At 44.4% G+C, this 27,756-nt stretch overlaps 1 protein-coding gene across 2 annotated transcripts in view; it reads left to right on the forward strand.

Moving 5' to 3' along the window:
- LOC124612906 (inositol 1,4,5-triphosphate receptor associated 2-like) overlaps window positions 1-27,756 on the forward strand; it is a 191,308-nt gene that overhangs the window by 46,179 nt on the left and 117,373 nt on the right. For both annotated transcript variants that reach the window (XM_047141380.1, XM_047141381.1), the window contains exon 2: window positions 12,086-12,113. In XM_047141380.1, the coding sequence (XP_046997336.1) occupies window positions 12,086-12,113 (28 nt within the window). The remainder of the gene's footprint in view (window positions 1-12,085; window positions 12,114-27,756) is intronic.

Raw genomic sequence — 27,756 nt, forward strand, 5'->3', positions numbered from 1 at the left:
TCTGTACGCTGGCCTACAGCTCATTGTCTGTGCCAAAATGTTGTCTACATAGCCAGCGGTTCGGGTGGGCAGAGATGAGACTCATAGGGAGACAATTACGGGCTGTATTGTGGGTAATCAAACATTTCCAATTGAAAACGATGCAGGAGCATCTTCATTGCCAGTGCAGAATGTGGCTGAGAATTGTCTTGAAGAAGAAAACGCACGACAGTTATGTAATGTTGGTTGCATAGTTTCAGGCGAAATTTCTCACCAGGCCCTCGTACTTCGCGGCAGACGATATTGTTCTAGGTATCTTTATGTGCTCCTTGTGAGATCAGAACTAAAAAGAACGACGTAACGCGATCGACGGACATACTAGAGGCACTGCCCAACACACATGTGCAAATCTTCACACTGTGGTTTCCATTTCGCTACCTGTCCTTCCTTACTTTCCGAATAACCCTCGTACATTTTATATCAAATGGCTCTGAGCACTATGGGACTTAATTTCTGAGGTCATCAGTCGCCTAGAACTTAGAACTACTTAAAACTAACTAACCGAAGGACATCACACACATCCATGCCCGAAGCAGGATTCGAACCTGCGACCGTAGCGGTCGACATTTTATATCCTCTCTACTTCAACCATCATCAGTCAGTTTGATGCCTAAATAGCGAAACTCATTTACTACTTCAAGTGTCTCGTTTCCTAATCTAATTCCCTCAGCATCACTTGATTTAATTCGACTACATTCTATTGTCCCTGTTTTGTTTTTGCTGGTGTTTATATTATACTCTCCTTTCAACACGCTGTAGGTTCCGTTCAACTGCTGTTCCGTGTCCTTTACTCTCTCTGACAAAATTTAAAGAAAGAGTTCAATTAATCTTCAAGTGATCTGTGCAGACGATTTTACATTCCTGCTACTGGCCATCCCAGCTTCTTTCCTTCCCTGTTTGTGTCGGTGCTGACTCCCACAGCAGCTCATACAACACCTATAACCTACCAGCACCTTCAGTTTAATGAATTCTGTCGTTTAGACGGTTAGCCGGCCGTTCTTCTACGAACAGGCTGTTACAGACAATTCTTACCTACGAGTATTTTACCTCGTACTCCAGATCGTAATGACAGTGTTGATAATGAAAATTATTACTTTCAGCAGTATAGTGTGCTAACTCACTTTCAAATTGATCTCAATTGCACATTCTCTTGGACAGGACGAAGAGGAAGTGCTCTGGAGTATCTAGCTCAAATAACGGATGTAACTCACATAGACATCTTTCTTTAGTGTGGTGTCAAGAGCCACAAAATCACAAACGCTGAATGATCTCAGAGAACAAAGTGAATAAGTCTGCGAAGCTATTTGATTAGAAAAAATACAATTGGTATGTCCCTCTGTCGCACCGCGGTGACAGGTGATAATTTTCAGCTTATATTACCTTAAATTACATGTTAATGTATGCAACATGAAAAACTTTTGAGTTCCATCTGCTGTAGGTAAAGCGATATTCTGTTTCAAAGAGTGTATACGGTATTTTGGGACATCTTGTAGATCGTATGATGCCCATATGTCGCGTACTTACTGTTACCGTTGTTATCATCTTTTCCATGTTATTAAATGTTACTGTTGGCATTATCTTTTATATTTTATTCAGTTGTAAAAGACGCTGATATCCGCTAACAATAAATAACCAACATATTAACACGATGATGATACATATGCTTACATAGTTGTATTTATTTTGTGATCTTAACCTCGCATATTTTTGAATTACATCATACTCACAATGGAGTATACAATTTATTACGATTTCTACGATAGCCAACGTGACCCTACGTCATTTTCAGGTGCTTGAAAGTGCTGAAAACCGAGCAGTTGCCCACATTAATAAAATGAATAAAGAGGATTTAAGCCTTTGTGACGAATGCAGATATCAGCCATAGAGACCCACATCCCCTTTATTACTTTATCAGTGTTGACAACTGCTCTGTTTTGAGCTTCTTTATCCACTTGAAAGTGACCTAAGGTCGAAAGTGATAACATGGAAATTGTAACAAATATTATAGAAGATGGAAAATATAATGTCATCAAAAAAAGTACACATACACATGTGCTGATGCACAATTTTCTCAGTACGCCACTTGATAATGGAAACAATAGTGAATTTATGAATAAATAGTTTTACAGCGAAAGGCGCTCACGATCTCCTCTAAAAAAATTTAAAAACATATCTGTGGATTCCAGCCATGTGAAGTCAATCATTTGAAATTTGTTCAAGATTAGTCGCTAGAGGTGATGTGTGCAATAATTATTGTTTACGAGTGGATATAATCATGTACAGTATGTTACTCCAAATAAATGGTTACCATCAATAATAAGGAGAAGGACGGAAACACAGTAAAAACCTTTACGCTTCACGAGTCAATGATTGATATACGTCGGTTCGTTGCAAGTGTGTGTACCAATGAGGAACTGAAATTCATCACAGTTGTTTCATCGCAGTCTTTGGCACAGGTTAATCCTCGTACCTATCAAGTGATCCCTTGTCGTCTACAAGTCTACAGGAACGGAAAAACGTATGAAAATAACTATCACACTAACGTATTAAAAGCAGTTGGATATTAGAAAATTCATGGGAATAATACCGTCCACAAGCAATTATTAGTGGATAATTAAAAATCGTATGAAATATGTAAAATGCTGCCACGACTGTTTCTTCTTTTCTGATGGACGGATCAACGTTTGTCTTCCCACTAACCGTCGTATATTTTGCACCAGCTGGAAGAAAACTATGCCGTTTATTGTTTTATGGCAGTAAGGAACCATAGACGGGAGAGCTCGCATGTACGCTAATAGTATCGTGTGATGGTTTTGATTTTTCCAGAGATGGCATGGTGGTGACGGAGACAGGAAGTATTATTCCTTTGGCAATTTTTCCTAACTCTTGGTCTGCTTCTGCTGGTAGTCGTTTGAAAATTGTTGGTCTTTGCGAGGAAGAATGGTTACCGTGGTCTTCAAATGACCACGAAATGGGTGAATACTCTGAAAATGAGAATAAGAGTAAAATACTGCTCCTATCATATTCAATGTCACCGTTAGTGGCAGACATTACACGCTGTTAGGCAGCTGTGACTATTACTGTAGCTCAACATATTCTGCTCGGTGCCACACACGAACGATGCGACAGAACAAACGACATCACTTGGGACTAGACGTGGTGATCTGAGAGAGAGTGTACGACTGACTGGCGTGGTTCGTTCCTCTACACATGAAGAGACTGTGTCTTTAGACTACGGACACATACAGACCGCGCGAGCTGTCCAACATATATGTCACGCGACGGAAGGCAGAAGGAAAAATTTCCGTCATTACGCTGTGTGGGAAATGCAGCTGCTAATTACAGTTTTTCTCGTATGTAACTGAAATCGAGCATTTATTTCAACAATTGAACGACGTGTTGTATTAGTATTACAACTGAAGCTGTACAGTTAAGCTAATTCTCCGAAGTTCTCTATATTGTGCGATGATTATCATGTTGCATTTGATCAGGTGGGAGGGTAAGAAATAGTTTAGAACCTCGTAATGACAGTCCTTTCTTTTAACGAATGAATTCCTGTGTCATATGGCCGGCGGTGCAAAGTAGGTCGGCAGAGGTCCTCTGTAGGCCAGACCAGGAGTACTGTACTGCTTCGGCCACTTGTCGTCTCGCCACTTAACGCCTGACGCCTAGGCAATCCAAACGACACCACTGTACCGCGAGCAGCCGCTGTGCCCTGCGGGATACTGCAGGCAGTCGTTTTTCACGACTATCAGCCACACCTAACATTTGCAAGGTCTGCCGCTTCCCTAAGATTGCGACAGTGACCGACTGTTGCGCAGTCGACAGATTCTCGCATTACTGTGAAAACTGCAACCGCCTGAAACGATTTTTTGAATGACTTCAAAATTGGTGCATGTGTAAAACAGTGGAACCATAATAAGTGATTAATATTGCAAACATATGGCGTGGCGGATTGGTATTACGTCATGTTCAGTCGATCAAACGAAGTATAAGCGCGCAAGGGGGACCCTTTTTTAAGTTTGGACCACTCCTCTGCCTTGGTGGGATTAGCTCAGAAGTAATGGGACATCCCCCGTCCCCATCACGTGAGGTTTACCCTGTAGTCGGATAAAAACACGTAAAATTGAAATATTTTTATTTGTCTTAAATATTGATTAAAATGCTAATATAACCACGTTGTACTTGGAAAATGTAAGAAACAATCTTTTGAACACATGATTAAAAACGTATTATTATAAACATGCCTACCTTGAGTAGAATTCAGACGGAAAGACGACAGGAGACAGACGGACAAGAAGGTTTCACGAAAATAGTAACAACCGTTTTGATTGATCCCTAAAAAGATTGACCTTTTATTAATATACACTACTGGCCATTAAAATTGCTACACCAAGAAGAAATGCAGATGATAAACGGGTATTCATTCGACAAATATATTATACTAGAACTGACATGTGATTACATTTTGACGAAATTTGGGCGCATAAATCCTGAGAAATCAGTACCCAGAACAAGCACCTCTGGCCGTGATAACGGCCTTGATACGCCTGGGCATTGAGTCAAACAGAGCTTGGATGGCGTGTACAGGTACAGCTGCCCATGCAGCTTCAGCACGATACCACAGTTCATCAAGAGTAGTAACTGGCGTATTTTGACGAGCCAGTTGCTCGGCCACCATTGACCAGACGTTTTCAGTTGGTGTGAGAACTGGAGAATGTGCTGGCCAGGGCAGCAGTCGAACATTTTCTGTATCCAGAAAGGCCCGTACAGGACCTGCAACATGCGTTCGTGCATTATCCTGCTGAAATGTACGGTTTCGCAGGGATCGAATGATGGGTAGAGCCACGGGTCATAACACATCTGAAATGCAACGTCCACTGTTCAAAGTGCCGTCAATGCGAACAAGAGGTGACCGAGACGTGTAATCAATGGCACCCCATACCATTACCCTGGGTGATACTCCAGTATGGCGATGACGAATACACGCTTCCAATGTGCGTTAACCGCGATGTTGGCAAACACGGATGCGGCCATCATGATGCTGTAAGCAGAACCTGGATTCATCCGAAACAATGACGTTTTGCCTTTCGTGCATCCAGGTTCGTCGTTGAGTACACCATAGCAGGAGCTCCTGTCTGTGATGCAGCGTCAAGGGTAACCGCAGCCATGGTCTCCGAGCTGATAGTCCATGCTGCTGCAAACGTCGTCTAACTGTTGCAGATGGTTGTTGTCTTGCAAACGCCCCCATCTGTCGACTCAGGTATTGAGATGTAGCTGCACAATCCGTTACAGCCATGCGGATAAGATGCCTGTCATCTCGAATGCTAGTGATATGAGGCCGTTGGAATCCAGCACGGCGTTCCGTATTACTCTCCTGAACCCACCGATTCCATATTCTGCTAACAGTCATTGGATCTCGACCAACGCGAGCAGCAATGTCGAGACACGATAAACCGCAATCGTGATAGGCTACAATCCGACCTTTATCAAAGTAGGAAACGTGATGGTATGCATTTCTCCTCCTTACACGAGGCATCGAAACAACGTTTCACCAGGCAACGCCGGTCAGCTTCTGTTTGTGTATGAGAAATCGGTTGGAAACTTTCCTCATGTCAGCACGTTGCAGGTGTCACCATCGGCACCAAAGTTGTGTGAATGCTCTCAAAAGCTAATCATTTGCATATCACAGCATCTTCTTCTGTCGGTTAAATTTCCCGTGTGTAGCACATCATCTTCGTTGTGTAGCAATTTTAATGGCCAGAAGTGTATTATGTACATTAAATGTCAGTTACCTTTACGAACTATGCAGATGAAAGACAACGTTGTTTGTACGGACCGCGTGATTACGTAGCTTTTCAGTCTCTTGTTTTATATAATTAGTAAGAGAATTTTTGTCGGCGAACTTCAGCTCAGCTTCCGCCCACAGACGATTAATTTCTTGCTCTTACGTTATTTGTCGACATGCTACTTAACTTAGGCATTTAATAAGCTTTGATACAAGTCCGTGTTGAACACAATAACACGCCCACAGACGATTAATTTCTTGCTCTTACGTTCGTTGTCGACATGCTACTTAACTTAGGCATTTAATAAGCTTTGATACAAGTCCGTGTTGAACACAATAACACCGGCTTTATATACGTGGCAGAGTATCAACACTGACTCACTGACTGACACCTAGTCATGTCGATCGCCGCGGCAGATCTGTTATGATTAAATCGGAACCTCCTCCCCTCCGTCCCATTTTGAGCTCGTAATGTCAAAAGGCATAATTTCAGCGTGTGAGTTGAGCTCAAACGGGGCGGAATGTTTGATGCCTGGGAAAGGGTATGTCGTACCGTGACATTATTACTCCGACAGGGCACGCTACTACGCCAGTGATGCGTGAATGGAGCAGGTAGATGGACGCCATTTTGTCCGCCTGCCATAACAGGCAGCATAGCGCCGCCCAAAATGTTTGCTCAGCATTGGAGCACTGCGACAGTTGTGAATACGTCTGCGTCGACAGTTCGACGCCATCTTCTGAGGGTTGGACAGGTGATACGCACGCTATCTCGTTTGTTTCCACTGACCAAAAGCCAACAATACTTCAATTGCAGTGGGCGTATGAATGCTGTCACTGGCATGCTGAGTGGCAAAACGTAGCGTTTCTGGACGGGTCCCACTTCAGTTTGCCCTACAATCGTGGTGAACGCAATCGGACAGAGTGCATTGTTGAGGGGCATAGCCGACAGACGGCAGATGTGATGGGTTGGGGCGCCATTGGCTATAAAGTATGATCTTCGCTTCCACATAATGAAGGCAGTCTGAACAACAACCGCTACATGATGGAACTTTTAGAGTCCGTGGGAGTGCCTCTTCCGCAAGAAACTTGGCATGTCATATTTCAGCAGGGGAATGCTCGATCATATGTTAAGAATATGCGAGTCTTCTTCCAAGAACGACAAATACCACTGCTTCCGTGGTCTGCACGTTCGCCAGACATGTCCCCATCGATCTTGTATGGGATACGATCGGTCGGTAAGTTGTACGTTCTGGTCGTCCTGCAACCACTGTCGAAGCTTTGTACATCTGCGTGCAAACCGTGTGGCATGTGTTATCCGCAGCATATCCAGGCTCTCTCTGATTACACGCCACGACATCTAGAGGCTATAGTTGCACCACGTGGTGGCTACACATCGTACTGAATTCTCGCAGTCAAAGTGGATGCACACACAGTTCGGTAATTTTAATCGTTCGTGTTTGTATCATATCCCTAAGCTATTGAATAACTTTCATTGTAAAAATTTGCTTCTTTCTTCCTATTACAATTTTCACAAACACTAATGTATTTTATTTTTTATTTTTCTGCTGTTATTGTGCCACCGCTCGGACTCATAGGAACGATCAGGAGCAGAATCCTCACCGATAGAAATAGTACGGTTTCTGCGTGATACTCTCTAAGACCTGCAAAGACTAAGTACTGGAAATATCGAAATAATGAATAATGCCACCACCAGTCCAAGAAACCAGGACGTCGTAGGTGGAGGCCCCAGCGTCCGCCTTTCCAAATTACGACTCCGGCCGAGGTCTGGGTCCCCCGCCGTTGTTTTACTGGGCAATTGTTCCCCTTTTACGGCCCCACTATTTGGGGACTGAAAAGGGGGGGGGGGAGATTCAGAGGAGGTAACCTACTTTTAGTTCTGACGCCACTAATATAGGCACCTAATTGGTGGCAGCTCAGCTCTAGACGCGTAATTTTTCTAATACACTGCCCTGTTACATTTATGTGACCACTTGTCAAAAGCCTGAATATCCATTCATGCAGCCCAGGCCGCTGCTAGGTATACAGGAAGAGAGTCAGTCGGCTTCTGGAAGGCACCAACAGGGTTGTGGAGCCATGCCAACTCCATTGCCGTGGGCAGTCGCGCCAGGTTTCTCGGCTGAGTATCCATGAAGCGAAGAGCCCAGTCAAGGTGGTCTCTCAGTTTCTGGATTGGGTTCACATCTGGGGAGTTTAGTGGCCAGAGGAGTACAGTAAACTCATCCTGGTGTTCCTCGAACCACGCAGATAGGCTGCGAGCTCTGTGGCACGCTACACTGTCCTGGTGGTAGATACCGTCGTGCCAAGGAAGAAAACAAACTGCGTGTTGGTGTGGACACGGCCGCGAAGAAAAATAAATGTGTTGATCTAGTGTGCCTTGCAGAATGACGAGATCATCCACAGAATGCCACGGAAACGTTCTCCAGATCATAACGATCCCTCCTCCAGCACGAGCGAGGTGGCGCAGTGCTTAGCACACTGGACTCGCATTTGGGAGGACGACGGTTCGATCCCGCGTCAGGCCATCCTGATTTAGGTTTTCCGTGATTTCCCTAAATGGCTCCAGGCAAATGCTGGGATGGTTCCTTTGAAAGGGCACGGCCAACTTCCTTCCCCGTCCTTTCCTAATCCAATGAGACCGATGACCTCGCAGTTTGGTCTCTCCTCCCAAACAACCCAACCCAACCCTCCTCCAGCCTAGAACCTACCAACGATTGTTGCAGGTTATTTGCTTCCGACGGGGCGTAAAACGCGAATAACCTGAAAATGCCAAGTTTCGCCGTCGGTGGACGTCCTGTTGCGGTATTCGCTTGCAAATTCCAGCCTTTGTCGCCGATGAACGGCAGTCAGCATGGCTGCGTCGTTGGCTGGGTCGTCAGCTGCTCAGCAGTTGCGCGCCTGTTCCTCCGTTCATCTTTCTTTCTGTGAATGACTCATTATAACATAACAATAATGATGCTTGACAATCTACCCTAAGTTCAGTTGCAGACGGGCCCTCATGTTCCGAATGAGCAAATTTTCTCTATAAAATACAGCCGGAAGTAATGTATGAAAAGTGATTTGAAAGTGCAGTGAGCGGACGATTTGGATGAGATTCGGTTAATGAAAAGGGGACATACGATTTAAGGTTTATTTCCGCAAAACAATTAATTGTAATAAATTACACTGTGGCGTACAAATTACAGTGACACAAACAAATCAAGCTGCTTACAATATGAGGTAATAAAAATGTTATATGCCACAGGTGAACAGAGAAACTTATTTGTGTCGTTTGAATCACTGCCAAACAAGTTGTTTACGATTTGATACATTAACAAATAATCATTGCGCATTAAACTACATACTTTCACCTAATACAGTTAAATTTTAAAATGTGAAACACAAATGTATAATTTACCATTAAATTTTCGGTCGAAGTTACTCCTTCCTATACCTTCTTTAAAAGAGTGATAAAATTTCCAAAAAGTATCTCAATTAAAAATGCCCTAAAACCCGTAACACAACAACACGTACATGACTAGCTCAAATAATAAAGTCTGCTGATTTCAACAGCGCAGACCACATTCAAACTATAGGCAACATGGGCCCCTTGCCAGTCAAAACATGTTACGACTGTGGCAGCGGGCAAACTTACATAGGTAATAAAAGAACACAGGCCACCCAGCAATCTTACCAAAATCAGTTTACACGAAGGAGGAAGAGAGAGAGGGGGGGGGGAGAACATAATAAATACCATTCGCAAGTGCACTTGCCAAACCTACGTCTAAAAGTACAGTATAAAAGGATCTCAATTAATGAAAAAATCCGGGATAGGCCCGGCAATATTGCACCTGAGCGCTAGTAGCCAAAATAAGGTTGACAGATACCAAGGTCTGACATCATCTTAGGGCTAACTGGCACAACAAATAAATAAGAGTAAAAGAACAAGCAAATGGCAATGCCCAAGAATTTAAATAGGATTAAGTACACGCGAGGCAAAAATCAATTACTAGCACCTTGGACATCGTCTTAGGCTTAATTGACACTACAAATAAATAAAGGTAAAAGAACAGGCAAATGACAATGCCCAGAAATTTAAATAAAAATAAGTAAGCACAAAGCTAAAAGCAATTGCTAGCAACTTAACAAGCACACATAAAAATATCAGAGTGCTGCCACATCACAAAACGGAACAGGCGCGCACGCAGTCCCCAGCAAGCCAGAAAACCAATAACACACACTCCAGCAACCGAGCCAGCCTGACCACAGTAACTTCAACTCATAATCAGGGCACGTGGGCACACCCTGTCCACGCAAAACATACACTGCTAAATAACTCCCACCGACAGATACGGCTGCCCCTCGGGCGGGAAAACGGGTGCGACGACCGGGAACACACCAGCAGAAAACTCGACACCTAGACTCCGGCCAAAACGGAATCACGCAGAAAATATAAACAACGGCTGAAGTAAGGTGAAACGAACCCCGCCACGCAGACCGGACGGAGCAAACACACAGAAAGCCTGCCCTGCAGTCCTTACAACTCCTGGGTGCGGAAACTCAAGCGATATCGTGGCACCCTTTTCGGAGGCGGAGACCCTCGAGCGATCGCGTGCGGGGATCCATCAGCTGTCCACTACAGCACGTCACCAACACGCCACACCGCCCAACGGCCAAATCAACGAGGCCCGCCAACAACGAGACCACACCTCCTTGCCGGGGCGGAAGGCAAAGTGCCACCAGCTCGGTGCGAATCCAACTGCCGAGCCGAGCGCGCGCGGCCCCCCGCGAAAAACGCTCCAGAGGGCAGCAGCCGCCTCAGCGCCTGCGCAGGCCGAACCAGACGAAAACAGAAATACAAGCCGCTATCGATAGTGCCGGATACGCAACGCACCAGAGAAATGGCACATGCAGTAACATTCCGCCGTGTACCTCGATCCGTCGCTTTCGGAATGTCACATACATAGAATACTGGTGGGATTTCACACAATCAGTGTCTTCCAAGTCTGCGTCAAGTCTGGTCCGTGACATGAGTTTTGTGGGTCATTTCATTTAGTTATTTTTGAAGGAAAGTCATTGACGTGTTGTTAGATCTAGGTCACTTTAGATCGACCCCAAAGATGGTGGGAGAAGAACGGGACAAACAAAGGGTTGTTGCCCCAGGAACCATCGCGGTGCTCGATACGAAGACTGAGATACGAATCTCGCTCTTCGTGAGTGTATGTCCCGTATTTAAGTAATGAGCCCAATCGCTTGCTTCCTGTTTGGTTTGTAGCTAGTATTTATCCACAGTATCCAACGACGGCTTTCTTTACGCAGGGTATATTAACGGCATAAACGCATATGGTTCAAACTAGACGATAGTAGAAGGATAAACCCTTAGTAAACAGGGGCTCTGAAACGCACACGTTAGGAGCTGTGCTCGCTTGTTCATCTTCGCTACTGAGAAACATGTCTCTTTTACTGAACAAGTGCTCACAGCTGTGAAGGTATGCACATGAGAGCCCACGTTTAATGGACATTTTTCTTCCTTTGGCACATACTACCTGCTCCCAAAATACGGAAAGGAAAGAGCTTGCAGTAGAAAGAAATTTGTTTTACAGTATCGATGATGAAGAAATGCTCATAGCTGTTTAGGTATGCGTTTTACAGCCCTTGTTTTCTCAGACATTTTTGCTTCTAGTGTTATACACTTTCACCTCTGTGCGTTTTCGCCATTAATTATCAAACACACTGTATAGGCGAAGTACGATATTACTAATTTGAATCTATGTCGATATTCTCCTTCATTCTTTTTATGATAGCGTAAAATTTTCTGCACTTAAACACGATGTGCAGTTTCAAGTCTGGTTCATTTACCTGACGAATGAGGCAAAACGGGGTTGTGACGGATCTGAAAAGGTGCAATTCTGAGAGAAACTTGAAAAGCTTGTGGTTGCGCATTAAACGTGATTTTACTTCTGGTTAGACGAACGCATACCTGGAGCCTTGTGTCCTACATAGTGAATAACCACCCTGTGAGACAAGTATCTTCCTTTTCGAAATGGAAGGAGAGTAGACTTTTAGTAAGGTTTATAGATTCCTAAAAAGCATAATTGACACATTATCTTCTAGTAGTTTGAGACGAATGATTCACCCATTCTCTTCAGCATAGAACTCTCTCCAAGCAGAAAAGTGTTATAATTTTTAATTTGCTCTGTTTACAGGTAATTAGGGAAAACATTGAATTCATACTAACATTTCTTTTCTTCTCTTTCGCAGGGAACCACCAAGTGACCAGGACATAGAGGTAAGAATCGTTCAGATGAGTGTGGTGTGGGGGTGCTTCACAGAGACTAGGGAAAGGTAATGCTGGTGAGTAATCTAGCCAGACCCGTACGCCTTAAACATATACGAGCGTACGCAGAGAGTCCTCTATATATTATGGCATCAAACATCGCCCACACACTTTATGAACCTATATTTCTTTTGACATGTAAATAACAGTTACACATTGAGGTGACAAAGGTCGTGGGATACTCCTAATACGGTGTAGGACCTCCATTTTGCCCGGCATAGTGCAGAAACTCGACATTACGCGGACTCATAAAGTCGTTGGATGTCCTTAGCAAAAATATTTAGCCATGCTGCCTTTATAGCTGTCCATAATTACGAACGTGTTGCCGGTGCAGAATTTTGTGCATAAACTGACCTCGCGATTATGTCCCATAAATGTTCGATGGGTTTCAAGCTGGGCGATCTGGGTGACCAAATCATCGGCTCGAACTGTCCAGAATGTACTCAAAACCAGTCTCGAACAGATGTGGCCCTGTGACATGGCCCATTTTCATCAATAAAAATTCCATGAATGGCTGCAAATGGTCTCGAAGTAGCCGAACGTAAACATAGTAGGTTCACTTGGACTCAATCCATTCCATGTAATCACAACCCACACCATTTGGAGCCACCACCAGATTGCACACTGCCTTGTTGACAACTTGTGTCCATGGCTTCGTGGTGTCTGCGCTACATTCGAACCCTATAGTCAGATCTTACCAACTGAAATCAGGATTCATGTGACCAGGCCACGATTTCCACTCGTCTTGGGTGCAAGCACTATGGTCACGAGGCGTTAGCACGTTGATCACCTGTTGTGCAACGACAGGTAGATTCGAAGGAAGGACGATTAGGGCTTAACGTCTAGCCCACGACGCTATCATCAGAGACTAGCACACGCTCACGTTGGGGAAGGATGGGTGAGTGTATCGGCCATGTCGTCTGCGAAGAAATCATCCCAGCATCCAGCTTAAGCAGTAACTCCAGTAACTTAAATGTAACTCCAGAATCCCTAAGTGTGTGACGAGTCGGACTTGCGCTCCATCTACTGACCCGCTCGTTACCATGACAACGTCTACCTGGTAAGTAGTCGCCGACCTCTAACAGGCACTCTGTGCTGACGCTTAGTCCACTCGCGTACACGACGTACGGGAGGAGATTCCAGGTCGCTATGTCCCGTACCGTATAATCACAGGAATGAAGATGCTGCTGCTGTTCCGATAAACACCCAAAATGTTCCTATGGTGGAGTTTTCCTTTCCTCTTGTTTCCCAGCTACCATGTTTCAGCGTAATTGTTACACTAGCAGTAGATTCAACAATCTGCCTGTAATCCCTCTACCGAAACCACGATAAATTCGTAACAGTAGTAGCAGCGACTGCTAACAACGGGAAGGATTTTGAAACGTCCATCCGATTCGGCTCATAGTTTTCAAGTCGCTTTTGTACAAACTAAAATGAAAGACTACAAGATATTATGGTTCAACATCACCCCACCCTCACCCGCCTCCCAGTTTTTGAGAAATCTGCCCCTGAAGATCATGACGCGCGATATAGGCTGAGAATTGGCGGGATCTATAGATAATTCAAAACTGAGCATTCTTCATCAACGTATATGGGGTCCAAAAAATGATATTTTCCTAGAAATCGACGTTTATTAAACTAAAAGGTACCAGCTGTTAAACTAAAGCGCCGCTGGCTGGCGATCAAGGCTGGGAGGCAGAGAACCTGTGTCTTATTCCCAGTTGCATTCTGTAGTTTTTTTATTTATATCTTTTTCCGTATCGAAACTGGTACCAATATGGTAATGTACCAATAAGGTTAATAAATCAATGACGAATAACAACAGAGCAAGCAAGTAAATAACTTAAACGGCTTGGATTAATAAAGAATTAAATTTTTAAGCCTATTAGTGTAAAAATAATTCTCAGTAAGATTGCCGCAAACACGAGCATTCGACGCACGTTATCACATAGTCGAGAGAAACTAGCCCTAATCACAGCTGTTAGTGTGCATAAAATAACGCATTCGTACGCGGTGCAACATTGCGTCGCAGCGTCTGGAAAATTGTTGCCCAAAGTTTTCCCGTGTTTATAAGAAACTAGTGATCAATTTCGTCGTGGGGGAATAGAAGAGGTCAGTCGTTTAACCGACTCGTTACAGAATGTTTACTTTGCTTGCGCCAAACCCGGGAAATAGGAGAATTCAATTCACAAAACATATGTTGGGGACATATAAGAAACTTTTGCTGATAACGAGTTCTCTCTGGTATTAGATCCCTGGGGTGGACGAACTACTACCATTGTGTGTAACAGCATGTTTATGGGTGACGAAGGTGAACCGACTTGCCGAAGTATAAATAATCTGCGTGCCACCATATGATTTTCATTTTTATCACCATGTACTTTACTTGATTTTGAGGCTTCAAAACTACTTTGTGCTCATGGAAACCCAGCTGTAATTGGACAACCGAGGAGGTGCAATAACTATTCACAGTGTAATTCTGGATCATCTTTCAGCACCGATTTTTCCGACAATGATATGGTATGCATCAAAATTAAATCTCGAAAATGAAATATTTTAAAAATGTAAACCAAGCCTGTTTTTTTCCAAATCTTCGGAAAGAACGATGTAGTTGCATGAAGATTGCATTCGTTAGATGTTCTTGGTGTCGCGAATATATTTGCTTGGAATGTTTATATGGGAAGTACCATCTATCTACTTGTTCTAAGAAAATTGAGGACGTGAACAGAATCATTGAAACAGACGTTGTAAGTCGACCAGGATTATCTTTTTAATACTTTACTAACCAGATCGTTTGAGAAACTTATTTGTCTACTTTGTTATTATTCTTTATTGATTTACTTATCTAATTAGCCCGCCTATTATTACCAATTTCAAACGAAAAATAATATAAATAAAAAACTATAGGTTAGAACTGGGAATGGAACACAGATATTCTGCTCCGTTTCCATACATCACCTTATGGACATACAAACATAAGTCGAAAAAGTTTCTTTCCTCGATTTCTAGGGAAATATGCATTCGCTGACCCCATAGATGTTGATGAAAAATGCTCAAGTTTCAGTTATCAGTCGATCCCGTCAGTTGTCAGTCGATTGCGCGTCATGAACTTCTGGGGTAGCTTTCTCAAAATAGTGGGTTGTTCAGCCGAAATATGTTGCAGTCTTTCATTTTAGGTTGTGCACAAGCGACCTGCCAAACAAGGGCCGAATCGGCTGGCCTTGGCTCAGGCCTTCCCCTTGTTGGTAACGGCGGACAATTTTTTTTTTGGTCGTCAGTATTCTGACTGGTTAGATGCGGCCCGCTACGAATTCCTCTCCTGTGCCAACCTCTTCAGCTCAGAGTAGCATTAGCAACCTACGTCCTACGTCCTCAATTATTTTCTGCATGTATTCCAATGTCTGTCTTCCTCTACAGGTTTTGCCCTTAAAGCTCCCTCTAGTACCACGGAAGCCATTCCCTGATGTCTTAACGGATCTCCTATCATCCTGTCCCTTCTTCTTGTGAGTGTTTCCCACATGTTCCTTTCCTATCCAATTCCGCGCGGAACCTTCTCATTCCTTAACTTGTCAGCCCACCTAATTATCAACATTCGCCTGTAGCACCACATCTAAAATGCCTCGATTCTCTTCTGTTCCGGTTTTCTCACAGTCCATGTTTCAGTACAATACGATGCTGTGCTCCAAACTTATATTCTCAGAAGTTTCTTCCTCAAATGAAGGCCTATGTTTGATACTACTAGACTTCTCTTGGCCAGGAATGCCCTTTTTGCCACTGCTAGTCTGCTTTTGATGTCCTCCTTCCTCCGTCCATCTTTGGTTATTTTGCTGCCTAGGTAGCAGAATTCCTTAACTTCATCTACTTCGTGACCATCCATCCTGATATTAAGTTTCTCGCTGTTCTCGTTTCTGCTACTTCTCATTACTTTCTTCTTTCTTCGATTTACTCTCAATACATATTCTATACTCGTTAGAGTGTCCATTCCATTCAGCAGAGCATGTAATTATTCTTCACTTTCACTCAGGATAGCAATGTCATCAGCGAATCGTATCATTGAAACCCTTTTACCTTGAATTTTAATTCCACTCCTGAATCTGTCTTTTATTTCCACTTTTCCTTCATCGATGTACAGATTGAACAGTAGGTGCAAAAGAGAACATCCTTGTCTTACACCCTTTTTAATACGAGCACTTCGTTCTTGGTCGTCCACTCTTATTATTCCCTCTTGGCTGTAGTACATATATGACCTGTCTCTCCCTATAGCTTACCCCTACTTTTTTCAGAATTTTGAACATCTTGCACCATTTTACATTGTCGAACACTTTTTCCAGGTCGACAAATCCTATGAACATGTCTTGATTTTTCTCCAGTGTTGCTTCCATTATCAACCGCAACGGTAGAATTGCCTCTCTGGCGCCTTTCGCTTTCCTAAAGTTAAACTGATCGTCATCTAACACATCCTCAATTTTCTTTTCTATTCTGTATATTTACGTGTGTAAATAACACAGACTCATTTAAATTCCTGTCAACTGTAGCAAACACCAAATCAACACTCTTCCTTTCTGCGCTTGCGATGTGTAAAATGACGAGAGCACTAGAAAGAATCTGCTGTAAACGTTCGATCACGAAGGGTCAGTGTGATCGTACTTTAGGCACAACCCACCTGTGTTGCGTCAAGGAGACGTCGTATTTTATGAGTTTGTTATCAGAACACACTTACGATTATTCATCAAAGTGCATTGGTATGAAAACTGGTTCAGAGTTACCTGACGTAACAAAAATTTTACATAATTTCAGTCTACTTGATACACTGATGGGCTTGTATTAAAACGTAATGCTTATGACTAGAAATAAATGTCTTTAAATTTTCACATGTACATAAATAAAATAATCCGAGGGTACGGCTTTCATATTTTACGTATCATTACCACTTATACACTCCTGGAAATTGAAATAAGAACACCGTGAATTCATTGTCCCAGGAAGGGGAAACTTTATTGACACATTCCTGGGGTCAGATACATCACATGATCACACTGACAGAACCACAGGCACATAGACACAGGCAACAGAGCATGCACAATGTCGGCACTAGTACAGTGTATATCCACCTTTCGCAGCAATGCAGGCTGCTATTCTCCCATGGAGACGATCGTAGAGATGCTGGATGTAGTCCTGTGGAACGGCTTGCCATGCCATTTCCACCTGGCGCCTCAGTTGGACCAGCGTTCGTGCTGGACGTGCAGACCGCGTGAGACGACGCTTCATCCAGTCCCAAACATGCTCAATGGGGGACAGATCCGGAGATCTTGCTGGCCAGGGTAGTTGACTTACACCTTCTATAGCACGTTGGGTGGCACGGGATACATGCGGACGTGCATTGTCCTGTTGGAACAGCAAGTTCCCTTGCCGGTCTAGGAATGGTAGAACGATGGGTTCGATGACGGTTTGGATGTACCGTGCACTATTCAGTGTCCCCTCGACGATCACCAGTGGTGTACGGCCAGTGTAGGAGATCGCTCGCCACACCATGATGCCGGGTGTTGGCCCTGTGTGCCTCGGTCGTATGCAGTCCTGATTGTGGCGCTCACCTGCACGGCGCCAAACACGCATACGACCATCATTGGCACCAAGGCAGAAGCGACTCTCATCGCTGAAGACGACACGTCTCCATTCGTCCCTCCATTCACGCCTGTCGCGACACCACTGGAGGCGGGCTGCACGATGTTGGGGCGTGAGCGGAAGACGGCCTAACGGTGTGCGGGACCGTAGCCCAGCTTCATGGAGACGGTTGCGAATGGTCCTCGCCGATACCCCAGGAGCAACAGTGTCCCTAATTTGCTGGGAAGTGGCGGTGCGGTCCCCTACGGCACTGCGTAGGTCCTACGGTCTTGGCATGCATCCGTGCGTCGCTGCGGTCCGGTCCCAGGTCGACGGGCACGTGCACCTTCCGCCGACCACTGGCGACAACATCGATGTGCTGTGGAGACCTCACGCCCCACGTGTTGAGCAATTCGGCGGTACGTCCACCCGGCCTCCCGCATGCCCACTATACGCCCTCGCTCAAAGTCCGTCAACTGCACATACGGTTCACGTCCACGCTGTCGCGGCATGCTACCAGTGTTAAAGACAGCGATGGAGCTCCGTATGCCACGGCAAACGCTGGCACTGACGGCGGCGGTGCACAAATGCTGCGCAGCTAGCGCCATTCGACGGCCAACACCGCGGTTCCTGGTGTGTCCGCTGTGCCGTGCGTGTGATCATTGCTTGTACAGCCCTCTCGCAGTGTCCGGAGCAAGTATGGTGGGTCTGACACACCGGTGTCAATGTGTTCTTTTTTCCATTTCCAGGAGTGTATTTGTGTTCAAGAGCAATGCTTTCAGTCTTTTCTAAAGTCATTACACAGTTACATTTCTTAAGTCTTTCTTTTTCCCTCGAATATATCAACGACTTTATACGATTTCCTCGAGCCCATCGATGTTTAGCATAGAATGGAAAATTCCGCTTCCAGGATTAGTTCCCACTGGTTCAGTTCAAATGGTTCAAATGACTCTGAGCACTATGGGACTCAACTGCTGAGGTCATTAGTCCCCTAGAACTTAGAACTAGTTAAACCTAACTAACCTAGGGAAATCTCAAACATCCATGCCCGAGGCAGGATTCGAACCTGCGACCGTAGCGGTCTTGCGGTTCCAGGCTGCAGCGCCTTTAACCGCACGGCCACTGGTTCAGTTGCCGCTAGCTGCCAGTGATTACCATTTCCTCCTCGCCTGCGTTGTTTCATCACTCTGCTCGTAGAGCACGCCCCTTTCGTTAAGTAGAAGCATCCTTCATCAATGCATGTCCACGCAGTTACAGACCAAAGAAAAAAATTCCGCTAGTAAGTAAATTGAAGGGAAAAAGAGGAAGGAAAAATGACGTCGGGTCTAGTTAGGACAAATTGTGCCCTGACGTACTCTGCGATAAAAGTGTTTCAGCAATGAAAAGAAATTTCTCTTTTCATTTGCTTGCTCTGTTAGATTGGTTTGCGTCCTGGCCGACTTCCTGCAAAGACCATACCAGCCAGTTAACAGGCGCCCATTCATAGTGTGGCGGTGCTTGCTGCCTTCGATAAATCCGACATTCTCGTGAGTCCAAGGATGTTGAGCAAGGCGATGCGCAGGCAGAAACAATAGGACACAAGCAGAATCCTTCCTCGTTTACGCGCTTCCGTAGCCACAGTGTTCACAATCATTGTTCCGAGTGAAATACTGACAAACCTGGGTACACACTTCGATCTTATACCGTATAAATTACTGTCTTACCAAAGCAGTAACAGTCTGTTACTATTATTTTCGTAAATGATCGTCGCCAGTTTTGTAGAGGTCTCGTCGCTAATGCTGTGGAGGCCGAGTTGCCACTGTTATTAAGATAGGCCGAGTTTGTGAGTTCGGCTTTTGGTGCAGTACACCGCTAAGACAATTTCTCCCTGCAACTATTACACTACTATGCCCCAGGATCAGATAATAGGAGAACGAAGATTCTACAACCCCCCAACAAATTAGTAACAAAGTCACATTTGTAAGTTAAAAGGTTTACTTATCTCTGTGTCTTGACGGATAAGAAGTCTGCAACACTACTTCTGATATGACATAAGAAAGATCCTCAATGGCTAAGTGCAAATAATCGTAGGTAGACTCCACAGTACACAGCAAATGTAATTTTACAACAACTGTCTGTTCACTTCTGCGCTATACAACGTTCCCTGTCTAACAAGGGGAGGCCGCCAATTGTGAAATTCAGATTCGATTCATACTGCGCATAATAAAAGCTCATGGCCAGAGGTGTAACGTGGCAAAGCACAAAGATGCACTTCTCAGCCGTTGTCGAGAAAATCGACAGTTAAAAGAAACAGTTGCGGTGAAATACTCTCGACGATTAGTAAATTTTCTACAGCGTCGTGGCGCAGCGGTAAGCGCTCGGGTTCGTAATCCGAAGGTCGCCGGATCGAATTTTTTTTTAATTATTAGTTTTTTGTAATTCAAATATATATATATATATATATATATATATATATATATATATATATATATATATATATATATAAAGTATTAATGAATTGCTTATGCATGTTGGTGAAGGCGGATCGCTCTCCAATTGTACCGCCTCCATTTTTCCGTTTTTTTTAACAGGGTGTACCAAAGCTCTCCCGTCCGCACTGATTTTGGACAATGTTATAAGTTGCGCTAGGGACCGCATCTACCTTCTTTCGAAGTTAGCAGGCAACTACGCTGTTATGCGGCGGCTCGTTTCGGCCCATTCAACATCTGTCATTCAAGTGTAACGAGCGAGTAACGGAGGTTATATTTCATACCTGCCACAGCAAATTTGTGTTCGTGGGGTCTCTATTCTAATTCGAACGTTTGACTTACGCTATACGAATTCTTTTCGGAATATCGTTTCTACGTCTTCCGTTAACTATGCGTGGTTAACATTATGAAGACAATTAATAACATTTGTGAAATACAACTTTGTTTGCGGAAAACATAATGATGTTCGAAGTCGCCAGTTTTTCCACGACAAACGACTTTCAACAACTTATTATATGCATAATTGTTGCAACTGATTGGCGGGAATTATTTATATATATATATATATATATATATATATATATATATATTTGAATTATAAAAAACAAATACTAAAAAAAAAGGTTGCATAGCGCGAGATTCGATCCGGCGATTTTCGGATTACGAACCAGAGCGCTTACCGCTGCGACACGACGCTGTAGAGAATTATTGATCGTAGAGAGTATTTCACGGCAACGGTTTCTTTTAACTGTCGATTTTCTCGATAACGGCTGAGAAGTGCATCTTGGTGCTTTGCCACATTACACCTCTGGCCATGAGCTTTTATTATGCGCAGTATGAATCGAATCTGAATTTCGCAATTGGCGGCCTCCCCTTGTAAGTCAGCCCTGGACTATGGTCTACAGCCAAGTACGAGAGCTGCTCTTCTATCTTCCGAGTAGGCTTCTGTCTGTTGTCGTCCAGTCATTGGCGGATTGTACTCGACCGGCAGTTGGCCGAGGCGAAGTCGATGTCTTCATCCTCAGCGCCGCCCGTGGTGAGTTCGTAGCAGTGGCACCAGCTCGTATCTTTGCGCCCGTGGTGCTTTTGCCCGGGCTGTGTCTTGTTCGGACGACACAGCAGTTGTCGATCTTAAATCAGTTTCATGACACGAATAAGATTTATATGGGTGCTTCAAATTTGAAGTTTCTTCTGCACCTGTGGGAAGTTTCAAATAGTTCAGACAAGTGTTAGAGCTGGAAAAAAAAAAAAGAACTCGTTGCAAGCTGCGTACTTTACTGAGTTCTTGGTTGCGGAAAAAGAAACGGTGTTACTCCTATAAATGATTTTGTGCAGTCTGCGATGATGCATTTGATAAGAGAACTGTTGGACAGTTTACAAAGAGTTAAAGCGGCAGGAAGCGCCGAACTGGGCAGCATGAGGGACGTCCTGTCACAGCCCGTGTTCCCGACATGCTGGATGGAGCCGATGTTGTTATACAGCAGTACACATCAGTATAAAGGCTCGGATCTTTCTATGAAAATTAACACTGTCGGTTGGCGTAGTTGCACACAATGTACAGGCAATGGTACGAAATCTAGTACAGTGACAGATGCGGTGAAATGATATCATACTTGATGTCAGTTAGTATAGGATTGGATTGTTTGGGGTAAGAGACCAAACAGCGAGATCATCGGTCTCATCGGATTAGGGAAGGACGGGGAAGGAAGTCGGCCGTGCCCTTTCAAAGGAACCATCCTGGCATTTGCCTGGAGTGATTTAGGGAAATCACGGAAAACCTAAATCAGGATGGCCGGACGCGGGATTGAACCGTCGTCCTCCTGAATGCGAGTCCAGTGTGCTAACCACTGCGCCACCTCGCTCGGTCAGTTAGTACACATCAGCTGTTCAGCTGCTAGAGGGTGGAACTCGGCATAAAGACAGTCGGGTCTCTGCGGTGTTACTGCGTGCGTAGGTGCCTCTTCTACGGATAGGAAACAGACACCATCAGTGACAGTGCGTATTGCATACGTAAATCTCGATTGTTACATAGCCACGCGAAAAAGAGTTATCAGGTGATGAAAAAGCAAACATCGGTATGTAGAAGGAAATGGGACTCTCTAGTCGTCAAATCACCAAGTTAAACTGCTCAAATACAGTGATTTATAATTTCGTTAGATTCGGCGCACTATATGGACAGAACGGGGAACAAATCATGGACCAGAAACCGATGTTCTTGTCGGGTTATTGCTGTTTTACAGTTGCCAGTACTGCCAGACATGTACGATAAATTTTGCCAAATGAAAATATATTGCATTGAAAAAAAGACTGCAGAAACCTGCTCTAACTCCCAAACGGGCTAGGTTGGCATTTTTTTGAAAAACGTATGTCATGTATTTGAGAATGGGATAAAGTGATCTACAGTGATGACAAGAAGTTTAATTTTGATGGTCCGGAAGGATTTCAGTATGATCGGCATCATCTGAGAACAGAGCAGCAGACAGGGACGAGCAGAAATTGTGGTGGTAGAAGTCCGAGGACTTTGGCGGTCTTCTGCACTGAAAGTAAATCACTCATTGCTTGGGTGAACACTAGAATGAACTCTATCACGTACGCTGAGATGTTAGAGACAATGGATTAGAACGTGTGAGAACGAACCTAAGGGACAAAAGTCTAATGTTTCAACAAGATAACGCGTCTGTACATCTTCCTGCACAACAAGAAAGTAGTTTGAAGATATCAATGTCTTGCCATGGCCTACACTTAGCCCGGATTTGAAGCCCATCGAAGACCTTTCGGCCAATACTTGGAATGGAATTCAATTTGGGGCCGCATGTGAGCTAAAAAAGAAAGAACAAAGCCTTCAGAGAATGGTTCCAGACCCGAACAGAGGAAGGTAGGGTAAAATATAAGGAAAGCAAGAAAGCGGCACAGACCATAGTAAGGGCGGAGAAGAGGAAGTGGATGGAAAAATGGACAAGAATGTTAGAAGAGGACAGTGAAGGGAACAAAAAAGTACTTTACACCATGGTAAGAAATAAGAGGAACGACAGAAGCGAGTGCCCGAGGATCATGGATAATAATGGAAGAGTTGTGGAGGAAATGCATGAGCTCAAAAAGATTTGGAAGGAGTACTTTGAAGATCTGTTGAATGCCGCCAAGCGGGTAACTAACAGCGATGGAGAGCCTAAGGCAGCAGACGATTATAATAGTGGGGAAATTGATGATCTAACTTGGAATGAAGTGGAAGAAGCCATAAAGAGGATGAAAGGGGGCAAGGCACCAGGTTGGGACGAAGTAACAGTGGATATGATACGAGCAGCAGGAGAAGTAGGAACCCAGTGGCTATACAGAGTGCTGAGGGTGGTGTGGAAGGAGAACAGAATTCCTGAGGATTGGAAGAACGGAATTATAGTCCCGATCTTCAAGAAAGGAGATAAAAGGAGATGTGAGAACTACAGAGGAATCACCCTGCTATGCCACTGTGGAAAAATCTATGAAAAGATCCTGGAGAAGAGAATAAGAAGCAGTATTGAAAGTAGACTGCAAGAGGAGCAGTACGGTTTCAGACCGGGAAGATCAACAACGGACCTCATATTTGCGGTAAGGCAACTGCAGGAAAGGCACTATGAGTACGGGAAGGACTTAATCATGGCCTTTTTAGATATTGAGAAGGCGTATGACAGTATCTATAGGGACAAGCTCTGGGATGTGCTGAACGCAAAAGGGATAGATGAAGAGATAACACGAAAAGTCAGAAAAATGTATGAGGGAAGTGAGAGTTGTGTGAAAGTGGGGAGGGAACGTACTGCATGGTTCAAGCTGGAAAATGGGCTGCGACAGGGAAGTGCACTTTCGCCTTTATTGTTTATTATTGTTATGGATGAAATCCTACAGCAAGTATCAGATGCAATTGGAGATCATAAAATGAAAGCAGTGCTTTTTGCCGATGACCTGATGTTATGGGGAAATTGCGAGAAGGAGGTGCAAGAGCAGTTAGATGTATGGGAGGCAGCGGCAGCACAATATGGAATGCATTTCTCTGCAAAGAAAAGTGAAATAATTGTCACAACAAGGAAGAAGAATAGGCCAAATGTGGATATAACTTGTGGAGGGGAAAAACTACAAGTGGTAGAGAACTTCAAGTACCTGGGAAGCATGATTGAAAGTAAGGGGGGAAACGCAATGGAAATAAATGAAAGGTGCAGAAAAGCAGGGCAGTTCTACAAATGCATTAGGGGGCTTATTTGGAGCAAGGAGGTGCCACAGAAATCCAAGGGAATTATATACCGAACCTACTTTGTCCCCATATTTTCATACGGAAGTGAGACATGGGTAATGCACAAAAGCGACAAAAGTAGAATACAGGCTAGTGAAATGAAGTTCCATAGGAGCAGGTTGAGTGTAACAAGACGAGACAGATTGCGAAATGTGTATGTGAGGGAAAGACTAAAGGAGGAACCAGTACAGGACAGGATAGAAAAATCAAGACTGCAGTGGTATGGACACATGAAGAGAATGGATGAGGGAAGAATTCCAAAGAGGATGTTTGATCTGCAACTGGAGGGGAAGAGGCCCAGAGGAAGACCAAGAGATAGATGGGTGAAGGGAGTGAAGGAATGTGTGACGAGAAGAGGAGAGAACTGGACGAAGGTGGAAGAGGGGGAATGGTGGAAAGACAGAACACGATGGAGAGGCTTGTGTTTCCGACAGACCCAGCCAGTGGCTGGAAACTGTCCAAGATGATGATGATGATGATGATGTGAGCTAAAAAAGCGAGATACGAGAAGAGTGGGCGGCAATTTCATTGCAAGAACTGAAGACCCTAATAAAATCAATGCCAAAGAGAGTAACTGAGGTAATTAGGAAGAGTAGAGGTGTTGTGTCTAGACAAGACAGCCGAGACACAATGAGAGGAAGCCGAAAGGCACGCGCTTAAACTCACGCAGGCTGGCGTGAGGTCTGATACAGGATACGTAATGAATGCTATAAAGAAAAGTACGTAGCTTCTGGAATACTTAACTTTAATCCATAATTGTAGAACATCGGTCTTGGTGATACATGCTTCATATAATAAATATCAATTGAATACGGCGCCTTGCTAGGTCGTAGCAATTGACTTAGCTGAAGGCTATGCTAACTATCTTATCGGCAAATGAGAGAGTCTTCGTCAGTGTAGCATCGCTAGCAAAGTCGGCTGTCCAACTGGGGCGAGTGCCAGGACGTCTCTCTAGACCTGCCGTGTGGTGGCGCTCGGTCTGCAATTACTGACAGTGGCGACACGCGGGTCCGGCGTATACTAATGGACCGCGGCCGATTTAAAGCTACCACCTAGCAAGTGTGGTATCTGGCGGTGACACCACAAGAGGTTCCATCCAGGATATACAAACGCCTTGTTTGTTAGTGTTTTACAAAAGAAACTAAGTAATCCCATCATGATTGTTTATGTCGTATGTGCCTACTGCTTTCAAAAAAATTCGATACATGCACGCTTCAGCCACTGTACGTTACTTTCATAGGAACCCTGCCTTTGCACTGATATCGACTACTGTATGTGCAGACAGGCGCATTATAACTCGGCAGTGGGCTCTACAGCTATTGGTGAGCACTGGAAGTACGTGTGTTATGACTGAAACTCCTGCATACTGAAAGGTGCGCTCAAGACTGGTCCCATGAATGCTCACAACAGACCGCAACACTCACAGGAAAGCCATCTGAACAGTTAGAGCAGTTTGAGTTGTATAGAGATGCCTCTCTGCCACGGATCGTTGTTGTTGTTTTCTGTCCGAACACTGGTTTGACGTAGTTCCACATGCTACTGCATACTTTGCCAGCCCCCTTATTTTTGCATAACTACTGCAGTGTACAATCATTCGAAGCTGCTTACTGTTTTCCCCCTTGGCCCCTTTCTACAATTCTTACCCCTCACACTGCCGTCCATTACGAAACTGACAATTTCTTCATGCCTCTGGATGCATCCTATCAAGCGATCCCTTCTTTTAGTCAAGTTGTGCCACTAATGGTCTGTATTCTCCATTTAGATTCAGTATGTGTCATCATTTGTCATTCGATCTACCCATCTACCCTCGAGCGTCCGTCTGTATCACTACATTTCGAAAGCTTCTATCGTCTTCTTGTCTGAATCGTCTATCTTACACGTTTCAGTTCAGTAATAGGTTACACTCCATACAAATATCTTCAGGAAACACTTCCCACCATTGAAATTTGTATTAGATGTTAACAAATTCCTCTTTTTCAGAAATAATTTTCTTGCTATTCTCAGCGTGCGTTTTATAGCTTCTCTACTTAGGCGATCATCACACATTTTTCTGCCCAAATAGTAAAACTCATCTGCGATATTTAGCCTCTCATTGCCTAATACAATTCCATGAATGTCGCGTGATTAATTCGAGTATGTACCATTACCCATTTCCTACTTTTATTCACGATCATTTTACAATCGCTTTACAAGACGTTATCAATTCCGTTAAACTGCTCTTCAAAGTCCTTGGCCGTCTCTAACGCAGTCGCAATGTCATCGGCAAACCTTCATGTCCCAGAAAGTTAATTCCCTTTCCAAAATTTCTCCTTGGCTTTCTCCACATCTAGAAGAATATCCAGACTGAATAACGCTTGGGAAAGTCTAAAACCCTGTCCCACTACTTTCTCAATCACTGCTTCCGTTTCTTGTCCTTGATCTCTTATAACTGTAGTCTCGTTTCAGTACGACCTTTAAATAACGGCGCGCGGTGTAGCCGCGCGGTCTACGGCGTGTTGTCACGGTCCGTGCGGTCCCCCACGTCGGAGGTTCGAGTCCTCCCTCGGTCATGAGTGTGTGTGTTGTCCCTAGCGTAAGTTAGATTAAGTAGTGTGTAGGCTTAGGGACCGATGACCTCAACAGTTGTTCCCTCCCATAAGACCTTACCACAAATTTCTAATTTTCTTTAAATAACATTTCGTTCCGTGTGTTTTAAAACTGCTACGTTTCGAAGACAGAAGTCCATTTCAAATTGTCAAAGAATTTTTTTTTAATCTACAGCGTGTCTCAGAAATGTTGTGACGAACTTCTAGGGGAGGTGGAGCACAACATAAGGATTGAGAATAGCGTGGCAACTCATGGCCGCCAACGGCGTCACACACCGCTAGTTAGTACTGTACACGAACACGGGCCCGCCGCTTGAGAGTCCATTGCTCTCCCTGAGCAGCTACCGAGGCAGATACCTCTGATACACGTATGTCTCTTAGCAGTGTCAGCCGTGTTTTGAATGCAGAGTCCTTACGCGGCCCTCGTCTCCAAAGGGTGGCTTATTCGATCATCACGATGATCAACTGCGGTCTGCAGGAAGTCCGCATGGTATGTGGCACCACGCGGCACGACATCGCTTCACGGTTAATGTGTGGGGAGGTTTGCTTAGTCTTGCTGTTACTTCTACCATTCCGCTTGACCGCCGCGAATTTTCAGACCTTTCTGGAACAGGTTATTCCCGGCTCTGCGGAAGGTTTTCCAGCAAATCTAATGGCGTAGCATGTGGTTCAGACATGATGCG

The sequence above is a fragment of the Schistocerca americana genome, chromosome 4, assembly GCF_021461395.2.
Source record: "Schistocerca americana isolate TAMUIC-IGC-003095 chromosome 4, iqSchAmer2.1, whole genome shotgun sequence".
Classification (NCBI taxonomy): domain Eukaryota; kingdom Metazoa; phylum Arthropoda; class Insecta; order Orthoptera; family Acrididae; genus Schistocerca; species Schistocerca americana.